Raw genomic sequence first — 23175 nt, 5'->3', positions numbered from 1 at the left:
AGCAAAGAGGATTACTAGCATGGGAACTAAGTAATGAACTGCTGTGGACAGGCTCAGCAACAAAGGTAATTTAGACAGGTCCGTTAAAAAATAGATATCACTTAAAGTGCTGCTGTAATTTTACCTTACAAGACACAGGAGTTGCCGGTCTACCGCTGCCTTGATATGTTGGTTTGTTGTCTGTTTTCTGTGCTGTGCTTTAAAACATCAAAATCACACAGTAACTCAAACAAACTCACACAAATCAAAGCAATGGTAAACCAGCATCTCCTGTGTTCTGTGAGGTAAAATGACAGATTTTACTTATGGAATCTGGTTGGTTTGGAGAGAGCATAACACAACCTAGGGTGCAGCTGTGGATAAGCACAGAGGCATGAACATGCTATAATATATCGATGTAGTGTTACGTGCATATTGCAATAAAATGACGATAAAAGATAAACGTTATATGTGAGCTGTGAAGGGTCTCAAAAATTCATCATCCCATGCAAATGTGTCTATTTAATATCTGCAGTAAGATTTAGAAAAGAAAGAGTCAGTTTCTTTGCTGTGTGTTGTGATGCTGGTTTTGTGAAAGAAGTCGTCACACACACACATGCACCTACATATTCAGTCTCGGAGGGCACGTTCAGTCTGTGTTGACTCTCCTGTCTGTCCAGTGTCCTGTGTTTGTTTTGTCATCATTGTGTTGACATTGTTTCCATGACGATGTGCCTATGATGACACTCGAACACAGACACAGGCCTGCTTTAAAAATACAGTTTTACACATACACACACACACACACACACACACACACACACACACACACACACACACACACACTGGTATTACCTCTATCAGGTCACACCTTGGTGGTGACACACACCTTATGTCTTGAGAGTGGAGCAACCTGACACATCACACAAACAGACACACAAAAACACTTGTGCACACACAACTTGCTTCACACGTATTACCAGCTGCCGCCATCACTGTATCCACGTGTCACATCAGATCAGACCTGAATTCAGAATGAAAAATATGAAACACAGAAGTGGTGGGAGTCTATGTAAGTGGAGTGGTTTGCACAAAGGAAATATCACATCACCCTCCGTACCTTTACTAATTTCAGCACTATTAACAAGTGAATGAAACACCTGTATACTAAGAATTACACTGATTTTAAAAGTGTTGTCTGATGATGTTTTTTTCTGACCAACCCCTTATTAAAAGTAATTTTAATAATTTTGATTCTAATTTCTAAAAAAAAATGGAGTCATGAAAGTCATTCAGTAGATAGATGTTCCAGTAAAAGTGAGACAAAAACACAAATATTGAAGTCATGAGATTTGCGCTCAGCAGCCCATTGCTGTTTTTCTTATTAGTTTGATTACATTAGCAAATCAAATTCATTTGTCTATCAGCCTTTGAGACACAGCCTGCAATCTGAGTACACTGACTAATCTGCATCAAATAATGTCTGTCACACACACACACACACACACACACACACACACACACACACACACACACACACACACACACACACACACACACACACACACACGCCAGAAAGAAGCCGCATACATAAACACACATACACAAACACATACATCCCAAACACACCAGTACGTACACTTCTAAACTCACGTACACCCAGTCCTAAAGTAGCACTAATACACAGTGAATGTGCACAAATGCACACATACGCAGACGTGCACAGTTTTATAATATGTGACATCAGACGAGCAGTAACAAATAAATCAGCACACCATCTGAGCCCATCATCATCTAAGTCATCACTAGCAAACAGTCAGCTTTTACCACTTTCAATTTGCTTTTGTGTGCAAGTGTGTGTGTGTGTGTGTGTGTGTCTGAGACCAAGAGAGAGAGATGATGTGATGTGATATGATATGATATGCTGGTGGGGCATAAAGATAGATGATCATAATTACGCACAGGCCAAACTCCATTTCAAATCATCATCATCCTATTCTATCTGTTGGAGCACACATGTGTACACACACACACACACACACACACACACACCAAAAGCAATATAAAAAGTTCACACACATACAGGGATTCACAGACATCCACACCCACATATCACACACCTATGCATGCAGCAAATCTAGTGGAAGGAGGGACAGGCTTGTCATGGCATCACATTATTTCTGTCGGTTCATGCAAAGTTCACAGACAGGCATGAAATAGTTATTCTCACTCCTTCCACATACGCTCTCTATCTATCTGCTTTTCCTCACTGTTTCTATCTGTACATTCCCTTTTCTTCCCTTCATCTATATCTTTTCTCTCAGTCTCCGCCATCATTGTTCCTCATCTCCTGCCTCCTTTCTCTCCTTTTTCTTCCCCTCTCTTCCATGTGCGTTTTTTTTTGTTCCTCACTCCCATTCCTTTGTTTTTCTCTCCCTCTCTCACATGTCTTTCCTGTCTGATGCTCCTCCTGCCATCCTGTTCTTTCTTCTACCCTCTTTCCTTCTCTCTTCTACCTCTCTCTGTTTCTCTCTCTTCCTCTCCCATCCTCCATCCATCGTTCTTAAATAACAGTCCGGAGGATTCATCCTTTCCATCAGGGAATAAGCAGGTGGGAAAATGGGATTGGAGCGTGCCTGTCACCATCTGGGGTCGACTTATGGTTTGTGCACACAACACACACACAGGCAAATTACATATATATGTTATACAGGTATAAACACACAAAGACAGATAAACATCAGGCACATACACAAGAAAACAGCTGCTGATAGGAAACAGTTTGGTTCTTTCCCTTGACCTGTGTGTGGTCCAGCAGTGTTGAAAGGTGTCTGCAGTAAAATAAGTATGTGCGTAATGGTTTTATTAATTATTACCTTCCATCAGCTTGGTTGGTTTTTGGTTTATTTTAAGACATCCACATCTTGTGGTCTCCTCAAAATTGCTTGCAATAAATAAACACATAGATGGATAACCTCTTAGTGTGTGCTAAGCAAATTTCATAGGTGCCATGATTGCACATAAAGTCAATGTATAGATGTGAGTGAAAACAAACAGATGCATTTGTAGATGTGTTGGTTCTCTAGACAGCATAAATTGAGATGGAGACACATTCACATAAGCTAAGATTTTTTCTCATTCGACAGCTTTGTGACTCCACATTTTCATTGTGCAGAGACAAGAGGAAAATATGGAAAAATCTGAGAAAATTTCAGTTGCTAGCTACAGCTAACAACTATCTGTTTTTATTTGTTTGTTTGTTTGTTTGTTTGTTTTGTTATGTTTGACATTTAGCTTTTGTTTTTTGTTTTTTTTATTTTGTTTTGTTTTAGGGTAGGCATACATTTCCATGACACATTTTAAGTTTGTTTTGCCTCTGAAACTCGAAACTGAGTTAGCCACCTAACAATACTGAGGAAGCTGAGTTAAGAAAACAATAGTGCAAATAACAAAGACACAACTGAGAGAAACAGCAGCCTGCAGAAAAGAAACACAATTGCCACCAATGTAACTAAGCATCTTGGGTTTGCATAACAGGGCAGGTTTATTAAGGAAATAATAAAAGAAACACAGACTTGGAGGAGCAACAGCTTCTTTTTATTTTCCTTTCCACATGTCAAAAAAAAGAAACAAAACTCCTGCCTTATGGCAACTCTAAGGGGACACACTACCTCAAATACAGCAGGCTTTTAAATCACGATGTAATGATGATAGAGCTCAGTTGTTGACTGTCAGCCATCAACGGTCATCATACATTGGCCTAAACCTAATTTATACAGAAATTTTCTTTATATTCAGTCTGAACACAATTTTAGAATGGTGTTCATCCAACACAGAAACTTCAGCAGGATGCTGTATGATCAAAACTACAATGACCACTCCTCAAGACAACAGGCCTTTCTTGCCAACAGTTTGATATATTGTGTTATTGCTCTGTTATTCCATTTGGTATGCCACCATGTTCATATCCAGTCTGATGTGTTTCCTGTCGTACTTGTTGTTTCTTTAGTTCTGGGACTGTTTGAGCACTTTTTCAATAATGCACATTGTGTACATGTGTTTATACACAACACTCCATCCTTGTACAAGTGTGTCACTTCCCACCTGCTATTTGGCGGAGGTCCGTGTTTGTGGTCTCAGCACTCCACTCAGCATTCACATGCACACACAAAACACACACACACAGCAGCAGTAATAATGTGTGTATTTTTGTGTCTATTTAATCTTGATGGGATGTTTCATCTGCAGGCTGCTATCACAGCTGGCTGCCTTATTGTCTGGGTCAGACTGATGGGTATGTGTGTGAATTTGTGTGCGCTTCTGTGTGTGTGTGTTCTCTCCTGTGTGTATTTTCAGTTTGTGTTGTCCTTTTAGTTTGCATGCACATGTATATATATACCTACAACTGTTTGCCTGTACAAGATCAGACTCATTTTCTAATATATCTAAACACTCTATACCTACATGAACAATATGTACATATGCAAGTATGTGTGTTGTGCATGTGTGTGTGCTGTCTATCAAGCCACACACACAGCCGTACCAAACCATTGGCTTGGTTGCTGATGATGACATATGAGTTCCTGGCCTTGGTAATGGCTGTTAAATCTCATAATTACACGCTTCTTTATTGCAATGCATAATGACCCCGCAGCACTATTGGACAATTAATTAAGATTTTCAGCCCAGGCTTTTTCAGGCCCAGATGAGGAGGTGGAATGAGGTCTAATGTTCTTGTCTTCGAGCTAGGACATTAAGGCATGATGCTGTAGGAGAGAAGGCTGTCTCCCTGTGTGCATTCGTTTTCATCTCTGTCTTTCTTTCAGTCTATGTGTCTCTCTCTGTTCCCTCTCTCCTCATTGCTCCATTGTTGAGCCCTTCCTCTCAATGCTTGTCCTGGATGATGATATTGGAGACCATATCTCTAATCTGTGAATGGTAAATTAATCCCTGTGGAGTTTCTGCGGTCCTCTCTCTATGGAAAGCTACGGGGGATTAGGAAGATAAAATCAACACAGCCTCATAATCTCATATACAGACACTGGGTCTGGACAGGGACCATTGGGTTTTGTTTTAAAGCCACAATCAGCAAGTTTCTATTCATACATCAATAGTTCTTTACCAAAAACAATCTATTGTACACTTTGACAACTGTTGTACACTTTTTGTGTAATCATCTTTGAAAACAGCAAATGTCTCCTGCCCAGTGGTTTGGATAGCAGGGCAGCCCATTTGCTGATGTTGGACTATGGATTTTGTCTTTTCAGGAGAATATGTTATGGCAGGATATTGTTCTGAAAAGTTAATCCACCAAGAGATCAATAGACTGTCACAGCCCAGTTAATTGAACAAGCTGGGAAAATGAATTAATTACAGCACCAGATAGCTAGATAGATAGATGGATAGATGGATAGATGGATAGCTGTTGGCTTCCAAGGGGCTCATTCTTTGTGTGTCTTGTGGAGTCTCTACAGACATGGGGTGACTTTCCCTGAGGTGTGAATTTTGATATAAGGTCCAATCAGTGTCTTAGTGTGTTTCCTAATGATGCTTTTGTGTTACAGACAAAACGTCATTAAAATAAAACAGTCCAGTTTAGTGCTGGGTGATATGGATAAAATCAAATGTCAATTTTTGGCCAAATACCTGATAATATATTTGGTAAAGGCAAATAATGGAACAGTCTGATGAGTTCAGAAATTACATCTTGTTACTGTAATGCATCCTGTATAACCCGGAAAAGATAATACTTCTAACATATCATGATAAAACAATATCCAAACTCTAAGACAGCATCTAGCCTCATTTCTCAATATTGATATAACATCGATATATTGCCCAGGCGTAGTCCAGATATCCCTTTTGCTTGATGACCGAGAACTGTGGGGCATATAAGTATTTTCATTATTTCCTCTTTATTCTTTAACTCTCGTACATTTTTTTAATTTTTCAACTCAGTGTCTCCAAAACTGTCTCTCAGCAGTGTTTGCGAGACAGAAGTTGGTTGGTTTGTTTGTTTGTAAGTTTCTCAGTTTGGTGCAGTCATGGTTAATTCCTCCGATACATGTGTGCGACACACACACACACACACACACACACACACACACAGTGGTCATTCCTGCCTGCATCAGCAGCATTGTAAAGGAGGGAGAGACAGGATGCAGTGTTAGAGAAAGAGAGGAAGATGGGTGGATTGAATGAAAGAAAAAGTACAAATCCTCTTTTACGCTCAACAAAAAACCCACTAACATCTGGCTTTTGTCTTCAGTAGAAAAGTGTACAATTGGCGTTCATTCCTGAGTCAAATCACTCAGTAGTAGGTATTTATCGGCCCTAGCTCCAATCGACAGTGATGGAAATATGACACTCGAGTGGACGTGCTAATTTTTGCTCCTTTTCTGGCAAAGGTAATAAAGGCTTGCAGCCTGTGTCGGTAACTTCTGCACCTCATTTGCTGCTTTTTCATACACATGTACTGGCCTTCCTTGCCTCAACGCATCAGCTCAGCGTGGCAGGGATCTGTATTTCCATTACAACAGGGCTACCCGCCTGAAGGTGTGTCTGATACACGCATGGTGTAAAACGGTGGATAAACACGTTTTACTTCCTGTAAATTCTACAAAATAATAATCCTTCATTTTATGTTGTTTAAAAGCTTTTATAATGACGCAGCAAAATTAGGAAAAGTAGGATTTTCATCAGCAGTAACATAACCATTTCGTAGCAGATACCTGAAAGTACAAATAGCGATGCAGGAGAGAAAGTACAATTTAAACAATTCAGTTTCAGACTGATTCAGAGAGATGAATGCACAGACACTTTTAAAAACCTCTCTCCTACTGGCATTAAGAAAAGATTCAATTGCCTATTTTAGCAGGTTTAGCTGAGTTAAAAAAAAATCCATATATGTACATATATAAGTAATTTTGGTATAAAAACAGTATTAATTATTTTCCATCATGTTTAATGTTTACCAAAGCATTCTTGTGCAGAGCAGACTATTGTCACTTGAGTAGCACTCTTGACTCTATATAGAGTCAAGAGGACATGGCCCCACTGGAGCTGGCTGTGGCACATGCCCACACACACACACACACACACACACTCTCCCACACTCCTTGACACAGCCCTGGTGGAGCTGAAAGTGGTAATTAAAATGTAAATATTGATATTTTATTATTTGAAATGCCTCCACTGCAATGCTCTTAATGTCACTCCATCTGTCGTCTCCACAGAGACGTGGGGTTGCCCTCGACGACTGGCTGCCCCCACCTATGCAACTCCCGGCATGAAAACAGCTATAACTCTCGACAACCATCTCTGTGTTGCAGCATCTCCATTTTGGGTCTAATTAAGTGTTAAATATTAGCACCCGCAACCACAGAGGCAGCACATGAGAATACAGAACATCACCCTCCTCTGCCTCTTTCCCCCCTGACTCTCTTTTACGCACACACATTGACACACACACAGAGCACTCATCTCCACTACAGCAATGGGAAGATTTTAAGTGTTAATCTTGCAGTGCTGCTGATGGTGTCTAATGTATGCAATTAACAGTCAGCCAGGGCTGAGGGTTTGGTAATTAGCTGGCTGTTCACACTGATTAGAGGCTACTGCAACCCTATGACTGCTCTACTCTCCCCGAGGCCGCACAGAAAAAAAAGGGGGAATATGGGGGAGGGTGGAAGGGGAGAGACATAGAAAAAAGATATTTTAACCAACAATATGAGAGGGGATGAAGGTGAAGGTGATGACGTGTGTTTGTGCACAGTACTGTACTGAAATGCAGATGCACGAGAGTTGAGTTATTTTTACAATAAATTAAGCGTTGAAGCCACATTTATATGTATCTCATAATTTCTTGATATTTTTATATTTTTTTTGTAAAGTGTTGTGGTGGAGAGGGCATTATCCTTTAAGCCGGAATCTGTGATGCTACAGTTAAATTTCAAGGAGACTAAAAACATGATCTTGTATTTGTATTTCAGATTATCTTCATTTTGCAATAAATTCTAGGCAACAATAAACGGTGAACACTAAGTCTAACACTGACCTTTGGAAAGAATGCTGCAATTCTGGTATGCTGCGCACACCCACTCCATGTGGTAAAACAATAAGAAACTGGAAAAAGAAAATTGATTAAAGGAAAGATCCATCCAAGATTTTTGCCACTACACTAAAATTCAGATTTTTGTGTCGTGTTTCATGACATATAAAAATAATCAGCTTGACTATTTCAAATTCCCATATTAATTATAACAAAAACATTTTTTTCAGTGGAAGGGGACTTTAAATGTTTCTCTTCTATTACTACAAAGTAGTGTGGTTTGAACTGTTTGGAGACTTTTGCACAAAGACATCAGATAGTAAGGTTGTCACAATTTTAATAGTTAATTATTTCAGTTTCAGTGATCGCTTGCACCTACTTGCAGTGTCACACATGTTCTAAGGAAAAATCAGTACTTAAGAGGAAACTTACTGGTCCTTATATCACATACCATATAAATCTTTATAAAGAAAAATTTGAAAATGTAAATGGCAGTTGTTTGGGTCTAAAACCAATGCTCTGTCGATTTCTGCAAATCAAGACTTGATAGTCTAACAGTGGCATAGCCGTCAGCAGTAAAAACAAAAAAAAAAGTTTAAATCAAAAGATAAAATGGAATTGTGACCTTAAAATCCAAAGCTAATTCGAATCATGGATTTGAACTATCGTGACATTCCTACCAGGAGTGACAAAAATAATAAAGATTTGGCTGGTTCATACAGACAGCAATATAGTGAGTGATGGAAACATGCTGCCACACTGGCTGCAGTATCCACAGCATACAGATGCTCACTGTCACATCATGATAATTCTTCTTCTTTCTTTTGCCCCAAGTTTAGTTGTTTTGAAATAGAGCGTTGGTGACCTGAGGTGCCAGGTAAAAAACACTGTTTCAATGTCTCTTCAAACTCACTGGAGTTAGATATCTGTAAAAGAATGTTAGAAACTTGCAGCATGAACATGCAAATTTGCAGACGTGCATACAGACACATTTCCAATAATGAGGAGGAGGAATGAGGCAAAAGGGCAGATAGTAACCGACAGAAACGCACACTTTTGTTACTTGAAACAACAAGTGACAAATTTCTTCTGTCAATGAAAGATAAATTAAAATTGTGATTAGCCCTTTCATATATTATCAACTCCACTTGAAACATTATGTTTTTTTACAGAAGTGACTGCAGTATAGACGTGTATGTAGCCCATGTGTGTAAGTGTGTGTGAGTCCTGTGTGTTAGTGTGTCTTTAAGCCCTCTAAATTAGCTGGTTCTCTGGGTAGATTTGTTTCCATTTCGTTGCGCATCTCTGTGTAATTGGGTCAGCTGGTGGATGTGTGCGTGTGTGTGTGTGACAGCATTTGCCAGCGTGCTTGTCGTGTGCGTATATCTTGTGTGTTGTTTCAGCTTGGCCAAAGCCATCACAGGGGGTCCGTGTTCATTTGGGCCGGCGTCTGGCCGTATGGTACAAAACAGTTTGAAATGCGCACACACACACACACACACACACACACACACACAGACAAACAAACACACACTCAAAAAGCATCACAAGGGAGCACTTGCATTGCACAGCATGCAACAATGTGCACACTAACACAAATTTAAGCACAAACACGAATAGAAAGTGGTAAGAGAGAGAGCACTGGAGCCACGTAACACAGTGTGCATACAGAGCAAACACACGCATGCACGCACACACACACACACACACACACACACACACATGCAGGGCAGCGATGTGCTGGTAACTGTTGGAAACTTCACGTGTCCTAATGCAATCTCTATCTCAGTGGGCCAGTAGACTTAAATCTGTCCCCTGCAGAACACAATACGTGTACATGCTGCACATAGACAATCCACTATTCTGCTCACTGCTACAACGAGTAACCAGACGATCATAAAACAGTTTACGTCACAGTGCTCAATACCTCCTTCAAAATTCTTCCTAACAAAAAATGTCAGAGAGGATGGTGACTAATGTTAGATTCTGTGTGACAGTGTAATTTGTATCTGCTGTTGTTTCTTTGGCTTTCCCATATTGCATTGTCTGCAATAGTAACACACAATGTGCTTTTCACCCATTTTTATAAATCAATCTCTAGGCCAGGATCCCCCCAATGTACACATGCAGCTCCCATTACTGTGCTTAGTGTGAATCCAGGGTTGCTGTACTGTGTTATATGTCTATGACAACGTGTGAAGCTCATTTTTACAACTTTGAGACCGCTAACTCTTGATAAGTGTGTGAACCTTTGCTGTTAAATTGTTGAGACAGACTGAGAAGTTTCCTGTTAAATGTGTCCTGGAGCCATGATCAAATAGGACAGAGCACAGTGCCATTGGTAGCAGAGCAAGCAGGTGCTCAGAGTGTAAGACCTGTTACAAGGATGCAGATGGACCACCATATGTATTTTGGAGTATTTGTAACCTATTTGTATTCAGATACTCTGCTTTATACAAACTGTAGAAGAAAACAAAAGTAGAATACAGTATAGTTGGCCTATTCATTTCAAGCTCCTGTCTCACTCTGGGGGTTAAGTTTAGCGTTGGCTCATTGAGATCAAATATAGTCCAACAACTCTCTGAGTTGACCTGCTTTATGCTGGCAGCATCCTGGCCATGTACAAACACATTCTCACAGGGACACACTCCTCTTGTCTTTGTGAGCTGTCAGTTCTGATTCAAAAAATATATTTGGCAATTTAACTACCAAAATTGTCAATGAAAACACTTTTTATTAATGAAGGAAAAAAATAGGGAGTGCTGTACTGAGTCAAGAACCATAATGTTTGTAATATTGATGTAAAATATCTGGTGCTTTTTAAGGATAGAGCCTGTAGGTCCAGCTGACTACTGTATGACTGGAAGTCCATGTATTGGTTGACAGTCTAATAGAAATCCAAGGCACTCTGATTATAAACCTTTATTAAACAAGTACAATGAGTTTTTAACTGTTTATGGAACTGTCTCAATTTAATACTGATGCCTCTATATGGTCTATAGAGAGCAGAGGACCAACAGCCTCAGTACATCGGGCGAACGCTCTACCAACTGAGCTATGGGAGCACCCAGATAATTTTATTTTTAACATTACATTTTATGGTTATGGTAGAGAGAACACTGCTGCTTTTGTCCACAGGGGCCTCCAAAATTAACAAAATATGAAAGTTTGCTTTTGTAGCTTCAAATCATGGATAAATCAACACATTTTAACTCAAAGAGATTTCATCAAGGTATAGGGAGCAATGAGGCACTGCCGTGGATTTCATATGAACTACCAACCAATGCCATGGACTTCCATTAATAGCAATTTGCACAATCATAGTGGGTTTTTTACACGTCAGCATTCAGGTTTCAGATACACAACAAGAATCACTGTAGCTACCTGGCCATGAAAGACATGAAAGATTAAATTTAAAATGTACAAGAGAAACACATTCTTGTTTGCGTTTGAAGGAAGGATGGAATCTCCTATCTTGAAATCACAAATGTGGCATCTAAAACTGAGACATTTACTTGCAGCACACAGGTGAGCAGTCACAATGTGACTTCCAAAATCAAGTCATTCTAAATTATTCAATTCAGTGTGCTTTCTGGAAAACGTATCATGCAATAATTGCAGATATAATTTACTTTCACTTCCTCAGTCCTTTTTTAAAACAAATGGTTCTAAAAGAACAACTAAACACATGCCAAAAGTCATGTTTTCCACTGTAGTGACAGCATGTGAAGGCCAGTCGTGTGTTAATAACTGGGACTAGATCAGTATTGCAACCAGTTTTCACACCTGTCACATGACTCCACACACACACACACGCGCGCGATGCATCAGTTATTGCAAACGTACACTGTCGTACAAACACACACAGACTCACATGCACTCATAAATAGCTTCACAAATGCCACAAACTGTACACACACACACGTGCACAGGTACTCATAAGCATCACAATCGGTTCTCACTGGTTCCCATTTGCCCTGTAACCACAAGAAAACAAATATAGGCCTCCTGGATATGTGTGTTCGTGTGTGTCTGTGTAGCAACTGGGGCGTGAGAGAGGGCTATCCTGTGTGTGTGTGTGTGTCTGTGCCAGACTGTTGTGCGGTCTCGGGTGTAAACGTGCAGTCAGGACTCATTTGGCAGACAAACAGGCCGCAGGGTGGCTGGGGAATCGACGTGTGTTTGTGTGTGTGTTTTCCTTTGTGTGTGTGTGTCTGATAGAGCAAAGGGAAGAGAAAAAAGAAAGAGAGCACGAGAGCAAGCAGTAGAGGTTAAGTCTGCATGACTGCACTGCAGCCTCTTTCTGTCAGACCAATGTATGGCACAGCCACACACATACCTACACGGCTCGCTCTCTATGTACCTTCATAAACAAAATGAGTGTCCTAATATTTCAGCAGACACACCCAAATAAAAGTACACACACACACACACACACACACACACATCCAACCACATATATAATGTTGGTCCTTAACGTGACCTCATGCACCCCTTAACTCATCCCACTTATGGTCACACTTGACGAGGAGTGCAAAGATGAGGATAGGTAGCATATCCTTTCTCTTAATGCAGTGGTTATACAATACAATACTAACTGTAGTTTCTTATTTTTTCATTATTTTACTGTGTTCAGGACATTTCTGGGCCTGAAACTTACGCCAGTGGTTTGTAACCCCCAACCAGTACCAGTCCACAGGTTGTGAGGTCGAGACTCTATAAATATAATTGTAGTGACAAACGGTTACCTCACTGTCACATGTCTCTCCTCTGCTCTCTGTCTGTGAGAGCTCGTGTGAGAGATAAACATACATACACAGAAGAAAAAAAGGCCAATTAAAGCCTGCTCATACTAAAGATATAAGCCTGTTACCAATAATGGTGTTGACACATAATGTCACTTGCAGGTGGTGTCTTATAGTAATTTTCTCCTCTTTAAAGTTTACGTTGATATGTTAAAACAACGCTTTGAACTTCATTTGTATTGTACATTAATATACATTCAGCTCAGTCCAGCGTCACCACCACAAACAGCATACCAGCTGTACATCCACACACATACAAACACACTCGTACTCCCACACATAGTATGAGATGCCTTATCAACAATGGGCAGAAAGGAAATGTAATTAGAGCCAAATAAGGAACCTTCTTTTGTCAAGTGAAATCACAGGTATGAAAGAAAGGTCTCCACCCCTCCTACCACCTCCACCATCTCTCCTTCTAGCACCTTTCCCCCTTATACTTTCTTCTCTCCTCCATCTCACTCTTTCTCGTGCTCCCTCTCTCTCCATCAATACCTCTCTCTCTCCATCATCAGCACTAAATTCCCATTGATGTTTCTTTTCTTCTGCTGTATCGATCGCTTCATGAGAAGGAGGGGAGGAAGGGAGGAAGGGAAGAAGGGAGAGATGGCGTTATCTGTTAATTAATTTGTCCTGAAGCTGGCCGCCTATTAATCAGACAGATAAGAGGCATTGGATGGCTGAACAGCGCAGACAGGCTGGTGGGGAGGGGAGGGGGTCGGGTAGGCACACACACACACAAACACACAGAAATACACACAGATGGAGACGCACATGCAGAGACTCACAGAAACATATGTATGGGAATGTTTGCATACAAACATGATGATGTAACAACAAGGCAGCACACTCACCGTATAGTGATGTATATTATCTTCAAATACACAATTTAAATATTCACAAAAGCACATACAATGCTTTCAAACACGCTCATCTACTCACACACACACACATACACAAACCACATCCTGATAAAATCATTGATGTACCTCAATAAGAAAAGCTGCACTTTCAGCTCAATAAATTAATCACAGGGGTTTTAATTATTGGTGTTTCCGTTGTGTGTGTTTGTGCACATTTGTGTGTATGTTACGTGTAATTAAAAGGGAGATGCATTTTGATGGGAGGTATATACAAAATTATTACCATACACCTAGTCATGCAGATGTGTTTTGGATGATGTTTACATTTTTTCTTACCTTGTGTGTACTCACTGTTTCTGTGACTCATAGGGCCATATATTAGCAAGAATATGGTGGTATGATATGTATCATGGTACAGGGGTTACGGTTTGATATATTGTAATACTGTAAGCAAAGTGATTTTTTAAACTAAAAAAAAAAAACTGTAAACCGTCATAGTATAAAGAAAACAAGACTATTTGCATAAAATCTGGGTTAAAAGTTTACTTTTATATGCAATCAGGATAGTAAAGATAGATTTCAGCACTGCTGTGTAGAGTTCTGGGGTTTAAACAGAACACAGAATGAACCACTGCCATGAATCTTTGCATTTATTGGGAAATCATGATACAGTGTTTTTCGAGAATCAGTATTATAAGACTTGATATTGCAATATTCAAGTGGATCGATATTTTCTTACATCCCTGGTGACATCCCTGGGATTTGTGTTTGTGTGTGTGTGTGTGTGTGTGTGTGTGTGTGTGTGTGTGTGTGTGTGTGTGTGTGCGCGCGCGCACGCGCCCACCTCTTGAGCCATGTTTGAGACCCCTCCACTAGCCCCCGGATCAAATTCCACCAGAGGGATGTGGGCGAATTGATTGAACCCTCCACACTGCTCCTAATGCCAGAGTGCTGAAAATACACACACACACACACACACACACACACACACACACACACACACACACACACACACACAGGGGGACAAGTTAAAACACAACCAGTGACACCATTAAATGATATTAACCCCTCACTCATGTCTTCTTCTCTTCACTTGACCCCGGGGTTTGAACAGATTCAATAAGTGTGTGTGTTAATTTTAGCAATGCCTGTGCTTATTTCCTCTGCCCGCGATGAGTGGTGAAGTCCTGAGGACCCCCTAAAGACATCTGTGATGTGTGTGTGGGTGTCTGTGCATGAAGACCCCCTTAAGAAATTCACCTCTAATCCCTACTGATGATTTCATTAAGTAGAAGAAGACACTGCCAGTTGGCAACGATACTGCTCCCTTCACTGTGCCGTGTGTGTGTATGAATGTGTGTGTGTGTGTGTGTGTGTGTGTGTGTGTGTGTGTGTGTGTGTGTGTGTGTGTGTGTGTGTGTGTGTGTGTCTGTGTGTGTGTGTATCAATCATACACATTTGGATTCATTCCAGTGTGTTCCAATGCATTTATGTCTATGCATATGTGATACTGTATGTGTGTGTCTACTGAACATGTGTGTGTCAGTGTGTGCGTTGGAGTGTTAACAGTTGTAGATAGAATGAATTAGAGCACATTACAAACAACAATAGCCTGCAACCTGGACATAATGAGACGCCTGCCATTACCCATCAACACACTGTGAGATAAGAGCCCCAAATGCACATGCACACACACAAAAATACCACCACACACAAACACACACTGTCACACACCTACCATCTCAAGAGGAGGCACATTGCAGCAGATGTTGTTGAAGAAATCTCTTCCTTCTCATCTGCCTGCTTCTCCTGGCAGGATGCTCCTTTCAAACACACACACAAACACACACACTGGAGGGCTGCAGTGAGGTCTGACAGGTGTGCTCACATGGGCCACTGTCTTTGCTTTTGCCTACGAAGGCTTGCACACACACACACACACACACACACACACACACACATACGCAGGCAGGTGTGAATGGACAGGTGTGTGAGGAGAGGACAGCTGTGAGGAAAGGTGTGAGTGGGCAGGTGTTCCATTAAAGAGACAGACAGGCTAAAAGAGGGAGACAGAGAGAGAGAGAGAGACAACAAGCAGTCCAATGCACTTAAAGGAGTAGTTCGGATTCTTTGTAGTCCATCCATGAAATTGTTTTTATATAAGCCAAATATTACTCTCTCCAAAGCCACCAGACTCCTTTGGCAAAAACTCATTTTACGTCACAGAACATGTCAGTTGCTCATCTACCGCTGCCTCAATCTGATAGTTTTGTGTGTGTTATTTGGTAACTTTGGTATTTTAAAAGGTTAGTAACTGACTAAGTAACTAATAAATCAAGGCAGTGGCAACACCTGTGTTCTACAAGATAAAACAGATGTTTTTGGCATGGATTGAGGTGGCTTTGGAGAGAGCAATATTTGGGTTATATAACTACAATTTCCCATCAGAATAGGCTTTCTGACAGAAAGGTAAAGCAGTGAAAATATTCTAAATAAAGCGTACACTTGAATTGATTTTGAACCATTTTTTTAAGGGGCCTTTTTTAGGTGGCTAAAATACATTTTGCTGCTGACTCTTTCCTTGCAGTACATTGCTAAGCTTCCTACACCTGTACTCCTGCTGCTTCTCGTGCTGACAGCCATCTACTGTAGGTTCATACACTGACTATGGATTATATAACCCCTCTTCAGAAAATCAGAAATTTCCTTTTAAGTATGAATGAACTGAAAGATAGGAAATAAAGAAGTGAAAATCCATGCAGACCGAAATAGACCAAACCGTAAAAGGTAGCTAGCAAACTATCTTGTCCAAACATACAGGATATCCTGGCTGAGATGTATCAAGATGGATGGAAAAAAGGTGAAGCCAGAATCAGGCACACAGATGGTCAGTCGTAGACAGACACTGACAGATAAAAAGGGATGGATTGTGATTGGAGAGACAGACAGATATAGACGTAGGCAAATAGAAAGACATGGATTGACACTGGAGAAAGCAGGAGTTTTGAGGCCACAGCAGCAATTAGTGTGTGTGTTTGAGCGGTGCAGCAGCGATGGCCAGCATTGATCCATGGAGGTTGTGTCAGGGGGAGATAAGGCCTGCCTTTCCCCAGAGAACAGCCCTGGGCACAGGGGAGAGAGGAAGAGGAGGAGGAAGAAGAAGAGGAGGAGGAGGACTCTGCTCAACTGGATGGATGGAGGGTGGGCAGGGAGGGAAGAGAGCAGAACTGATCTTTACCCTCTCACTGGCTTCAAAGCAAGCTTTATTCTCTCTTTTTTGTTCAATTTGTTCCTCCTTAGGTTTTATTTTTGAATACCAATACATTTAAAAAAAAAAACAATAAAAAAATCTTTACAAAAACAGGCCAACATGTACTTTCATTTTTTATTCCACATACAGAATATTGCATCAGATTTTTTGCATCAGGTGCTAAAATTTTAAATTAATAATCTTCTCTCTTTTTTCTTCTCCATGTCAATCTTCCTCAGGTTTCTCTACGCTGTCTTTGGCAGACCAGATGAGTCTACTGCAGAGTGCATGGATGGAGATCTTGATCTTACGTGTTGTGTACCGCTCACTCTCCTTTGAAGATAAGGTTAGTGTCTTCAACTTTATGTTTGATTCTCGCTCTCATGAAAGATATAGCAACACTCAACAAAAAATATAAACACAGCACTTTTTACGCATATTTGCCAAGACTTCCTCTGTGCACACAAAAGGTTTATTTCTCTCATATTTTTTTCACAAATTTGTCAAAATCTGTCTAATTGAACACTTCTCCTTTGCCATTTATTGAGATGCTGATTAAACAGCATGATTGTGTAGTTTTATCTTGAAAAAGGGGCATTTATTAGGCACTGAACTATGGCTACTTCACATAGGGCTCCAGATACCAAATTCCTGACCCACCCTTTTCTGCCTCTGATTGGCTTACCCTGATGTTCTTACTCTAACCCTAACTCTAACCGCCAACCGCCAACAAAGGCAACGAGTACTAGCCAGTCAGAGGCCAGAGACCTGCCAGAGTGAGGCAGGTCATAACTTTGCTCTCCTGGGAGGATAAAAAAGGTATCTGTAGCCCTCTGCGAACTAGCCATAGTTCAATGGCTAATAAATGATTTTTTTTTCAGGATCAAGCTGCACATTTCGGAGAGGACTTTTATTATGACCAAACCAATGTACGCTTTTGCAGTAATCCTGTTTTAAACCTTTTGTGTGCACAAATGGAGTCTTACATCTTTTACTTGAACTCAAGAAAAATCAGAGTGAAACATGTTGTGTTTATATTGTAGTTTTTGTCTTAGATACACATGTGTATTTGCAACCTCTGTGTCTCTTTAGTTGGTGTATGCTGAGGACTACATAATGGACGAGGACCAGTCGAAGCTAGCTGGACTTCTGGACCTGAACAATGCCATCCTGCAGCTGGTCAAGAAATACAAGAGTATGAAACTAGAGAAGGAAGAATTTGTCACTCTAAAGGCCATCGCTTTGGCTAACTCAGGTTTGAAATTCTTCACTCGCAACTGATTTTTTTTGTCTGTGTTTGTGTTTGTGAACAAACGACTGGCAGAGAAAGAGTTAATCCTAGGAATCTCCAGTCCCACAGGACTCATTTAAAATGAACTATCAAAGGACACGTTTCAATACTCCACATCCAAACACTAACTATCCAAACCATACTTTCACTGTGACATTTTTTCTGTAGTTGTCAAACCTCCCACTTTCACTGTTGAAGCCACTCAGTCGTCTCGTCATACTGTTTTTTTACGCATTCATACACACACACAAAGGCACCGTACAAACACACACACACACATGCATCTTCAACCTGAAGCCTACCTCCCACCCCCAAAACAAAGTGGCGATCCCTTTTACAATTAGCATAGTCGTCTCTTCGGATGCCTGTTAAATAAGGTGAAATCATTAGAACCCAAAGTCTGTCGATAAAGCCCCCTCTCTGATGTGTCCAGCTGCATCGACAGCTGACTGACACACGCGCACACACACGCTCTCTCTCTCTCACTCACACACACACACTCACGTACACACACATGCCTTCTTCCTCCCATGACCCGTCTTTTGAACTTTGTCTTGGAAGCCGGCCAGCTCTTCAGTACTCTTTAATTACAAGGGGGGAGCTGTCAATACAATGTGTTTAAATGGGAGAATGCAATGGGAGAGCGCTGAATAGGGAGGGAGGGGCTTTTTGTTCTGATTCTGCCACCATCAACACACGCGAAGACACACAAATACGCTCACACTCTTTCTGTCAAATATGCTTCAAGCTCATCTCTCTGACACACACATAAACACACTCTCAAACATGTAAGATTAGTGTGTAGGTAAATATGAGCCGTTGAAAAATGTATGCACACACACATACTGACACACGGTTATGCACATGCAGAAAGTATTGACATGTTGTTTTCCTGTGGGCTACGTGTGACAATCAATCTCTTGGCTCTGCCTCTATGTGTGCGTGCGTGTCTGTTGGTGTATAAATGTTGCTGACTGAGAGCTGAGAAAGTTGGCTGCTTCTTCCATAATGACGACTTATATGAAAACAGGTGTTACGTAGTCTAGTCATTACCTCTAAGATGTCCATTGCCCCGGAAGGGTTGGCAGGTCTCGACAGAGAAAGCGTGGCTTTTAACTTTGCATCAGATTTCAAAAGCATTAATGAAAAGTCCAAAGTCAAAGGTTCATATACATAGATATAGTTGGGTACATCTGTACAATCGGTTGTTAATTTTTTTAGCGATTAATGTGCTTCGATTAATGTTTCTGATTAATCAGTCAGTTAGAGCTGACAACTATTAACAATTAATTGACAACTATTTTGATAATCAGTTAATCGTTTTTTTAAGACAGAAAAGTCAAAAAACCTCAGATTTCAACTTTTTAAATGTAAATATTTTCCCATTTCTTTACTCCTGTATGACAGTAAACTGATTTTTTTGTGTTTTAGACAAAACAAGACATTTGAGCACATCGGCTTTGGCTTTGGAAAACATCTTCACATTTCTTGTTTTGTCAGATGAACAACTGAAAACCAAATATATTTCCAAAAAGTTATGATATAAAGTAGAGAAAAGCAGCATTTGAGAAGCTGGCTAATCAGTTAAAAAAGTCAAAAAATGGTTGCCAGTTAATCTTGCTTAGGTATAATTGTTGATAAACCAATCATTTCAGCTGTAGATCAAACTCTCTGGTCATTCTGAGTTAATGGTGGCGTTACATTGGTCTGTATTATAATGAATGTTTTATCCATCCATATTTGCATATGCAAGAAGGACAGGCAGACCTAAAAAAAACTCTCACACTGTATATTGTCTTATATTAATATTGCACCTGGATTAACTTCATTTTCTAAAGTGTTTTTGTTTCATTGATATTGAGTAACATGTCAGGCATGTCACAAAATACAAGGTACTTATTACAAGATTAAAAAGCATTGTTACTGTTTGGCTGAATATAAATGAAGTGCTGGAAAGTTAGATTACTAATCTACTAAACTCTAATTCTTTCTGAAGCAGACTGACAAATTCAACTCAAAAACTAGATAGAAAATATCCAGATAAAACCTGAGAGTAATTAATGCATCAAACGCTCACCTCACTGTTGAGAAAATTCACATTTGAAATAGTCAGTCTTTTAACTGACTGAAATGGAAACAGCTGATGCCCAAATAAGAATTTTACATCATTGGCCAGACTCTCTAACTGCTCTTCAAGACAACAGAATGCTAGCATTAGCATTTTGAAGGGCACTGACACTAATTAATTCACAGGATGCTAATCGTCTGCATTAATGAAGCCAAGCCTTAAGAAATGTTAGCAAACGTGCCCCACATGTAAAGACAGCTAAACTGGCCATGGGAAACAGCAGGCACGTGTGTGTGTGTGTGTGTGTGTGAGTATATGTGTGTCTGTGCATTCATTTATAAGTGCGTGTGTGTGTGTGCGTGTGCATTGTGAGTTCCATGTTAACATGTGTGTTTTAACAGCCTTTTGTGTTCGTGCTCATTAACGTCTGCTGTTTTACTTGAGAGTGTACTGCGGGTCACAGCACAGGCAGCGGCCATGTCGACCAGCATAAATACTAAACACACAATATTAATCAAAAACAATGTGAAACTCATTAAACTTTAGTGTAACTCATGGTCATTATAGGCTGTACTTCAGGTAACTGTTTATCAGAAATCCAGGAATAAGGAGGAGAGTGGGACTTTTTTTTGATTGTGACTGACAGTAATACTCATTCATTTGTATATTTAGTTTTTACCTTATAGAATATATTGTTCACAGTCTGTATTTTGTTTTAATATACCAAGAGGAGCAACATAAGGGGAGCTAAATATTTGGTCTGAAAATTTTGAATAAATGATAGATAGATAGATAGATAGATAGATAGATAGATAGATAGATAGATAGATAGATAGATAGATAGATAGATAGATAGATAGATAGATAGATAGATAGATATTACAATAGATATTACAACTCATTAACTTCAATGAATGTCATATGTATCTTCTGGTAGTGTGGATCACTCTTATTTAAACTGAAAAAAATTAGAAAAATTGTGAACATATAGAAGCTGAGTTTTCTATTGATTCCAGTAGAATCCAGCCCTCTCATTGGTCTGGTCCTGCATACTGATACATGCATTACACTGTATAGATCCAAAACTGTGTATTTGATTTTGTTTGTGGATGTATAAGTGTGCACATCTTTGTGTATATGGCTGTGTTCACTTCACATGTTTTATACTAAATTTGTTCTGTCTGCACAGTATAGGTGTTATGTTACATTTACCATTTTTGTGTAAGTTCATACTTTCTCTGCCGAGGATTTAGTGTGGACATGTGTTTCTTTCAACTTCAGTGCGTGTGGAGCATGTGACAATTTAAAAATAAAATGCTTTAACTGAATCCACCAGTTACATTTATCAAACACACACATTCCACTTTCTCAAATAAACATAAAAAAATTCAAAAACTCAGTAATTCATATTGCTAAATATTTAAACCTCTGTTGTTTGACATGTTGTTATCCAAGTATAGTTATAGTCAACTAAAACTACACTAAAAACTAAAACTAGATATGAAAAATATTTTAGTTAACTGAAATAAAAGGAAAAACTAGATTTAGGGGAAAAAAAGAAAATTAACTGAAATTATATTGTGTACTTACAAAGCTAACTAAAATAAAATATAAATATACATGAAATGTTATCTTTTTCAAGTATTGTGTTTTAATTGAAATACCTGTTCTAAACATCTTTAATATTACCCCCGAAAAATACTAACAAACTAAAACTAATAATGAAACTACTAACTTTTGTCTTGTATTGTATATTTGTAAACAATAAAAACTAAACTGGAACAAAAAACACACTTTGTAAACTATCCAAAACCAAACTGCATTAAAAAAAAAAAAAAAGTAATAATAATAATGAAAAATACAAAACTGTAGTAACTGTGTTGCTGTTGGTTCCAAAGCTGCACCAAAACAGAGTGAAAATAGTGCAATCTGAAGTGGCTTGGTGACAAAAGATCACAACAAAAGCTGCCAGTGAGGTTTGTACACCACTGACCTTCTACATATTCTCCCACCTTCCAATAGACACACATTAGAGCTCCACGCAGTTCATATAGAGATAATATTGAGCGAACACATCAGCTTGTGGTGTCATACTTTGTGTGCAAACGTCTATGTGTGAAATACCTTCACATTTGTTATGAGTATACACACACTCATCTAGTTTGTGTGTGCGTGTGAGTGTAAGTGTGTGTGTTGGGGTGTGGTGGCCTATCAATAGTTGCCTTGTGATTATTATTTAACATGCATGTACTCATTGATCGGGGACATTGATCGGAGGTTGGGAGCTAAAGGCCAGCTCACATTAAGACTTTGGCTCCCTAAGGGGCAATATGTAGCATTATCATTGAGGGACATTCTCAGCCTTTACTGCCACATATGCTGAAACACACCTCACATGCCAGCTCAAGAGAGATTACACGTGTGCAGCCAAATACTTATGCACGCACGCACACACACACACACACACACACACACACGCTCAGACTCTAAGGTGTTCCTGCATCTCTCCATCATTCTACAAGTCTATCTCTTTCTTCTCCACCCACCCGTCTCTTTGTCTGTCCATTCATCACACCCACAGATCGACACTTAAAAGACAGAGAAGGTAGCAGCCCCTGCATTTAAAGCCCAACTTGTGGATTTGGTTTAAACTAGAAATTGTAGCTTTGAAATCTCAGTTTCTCCATGAGTGATTAAATGTGTACTGGCATTTTGAACTAAAATGTGTTTAATTCATAATTGTTCATTTAAAGTTTTGAAAATTTTGCCAATTCTCCTTGGTCTGCCATTTAAAACACTGAAACACTGATGTTTTTCACAGCTTTATATTCACATGCAGCTGTAGAGAAGAATGTTACACTGTTTTGTA

At 39.7% G+C, this 23175-nt stretch overlaps 1 protein-coding gene across 6 annotated transcripts in view; it reads left to right on the top strand.

Moving 5' to 3' along the window:
- esrrga (estrogen-related receptor gamma a) overlaps nt 1-23175 on the top strand; it is a 150170-nt gene that overhangs the window by 122779 nt on the left and 4216 nt on the right. For all 6 annotated transcript variants that reach the window (XM_084719355.1, XM_084719339.1, XM_084719323.1 and 3 more), the window contains exons 7-8: nt 17187-17293; nt 18040-18202. In XM_084719355.1, the coding sequence (XP_084575481.1) occupies nt 17187-17293; nt 18040-18202 (270 nt within the window). The remainder of the gene's footprint in view (nt 1-17186; nt 17294-18039; nt 18203-23175) is intronic.

This window comes from Lutjanus erythropterus, chromosome 1 (assembly GCF_056507025.1).
Source record: "Lutjanus erythropterus isolate fLutEry1 chromosome 1, fLutEry1.hap2, whole genome shotgun sequence".
Taxonomy (NCBI): domain Eukaryota; kingdom Metazoa; phylum Chordata; class Actinopteri; order Lutjaniformes; family Lutjanidae; genus Lutjanus; species Lutjanus erythropterus.
The sequence above is the reverse complement of the archived record's forward strand: the minus strand, read 5'-3'. Positions and strand labels throughout refer to the sequence as shown.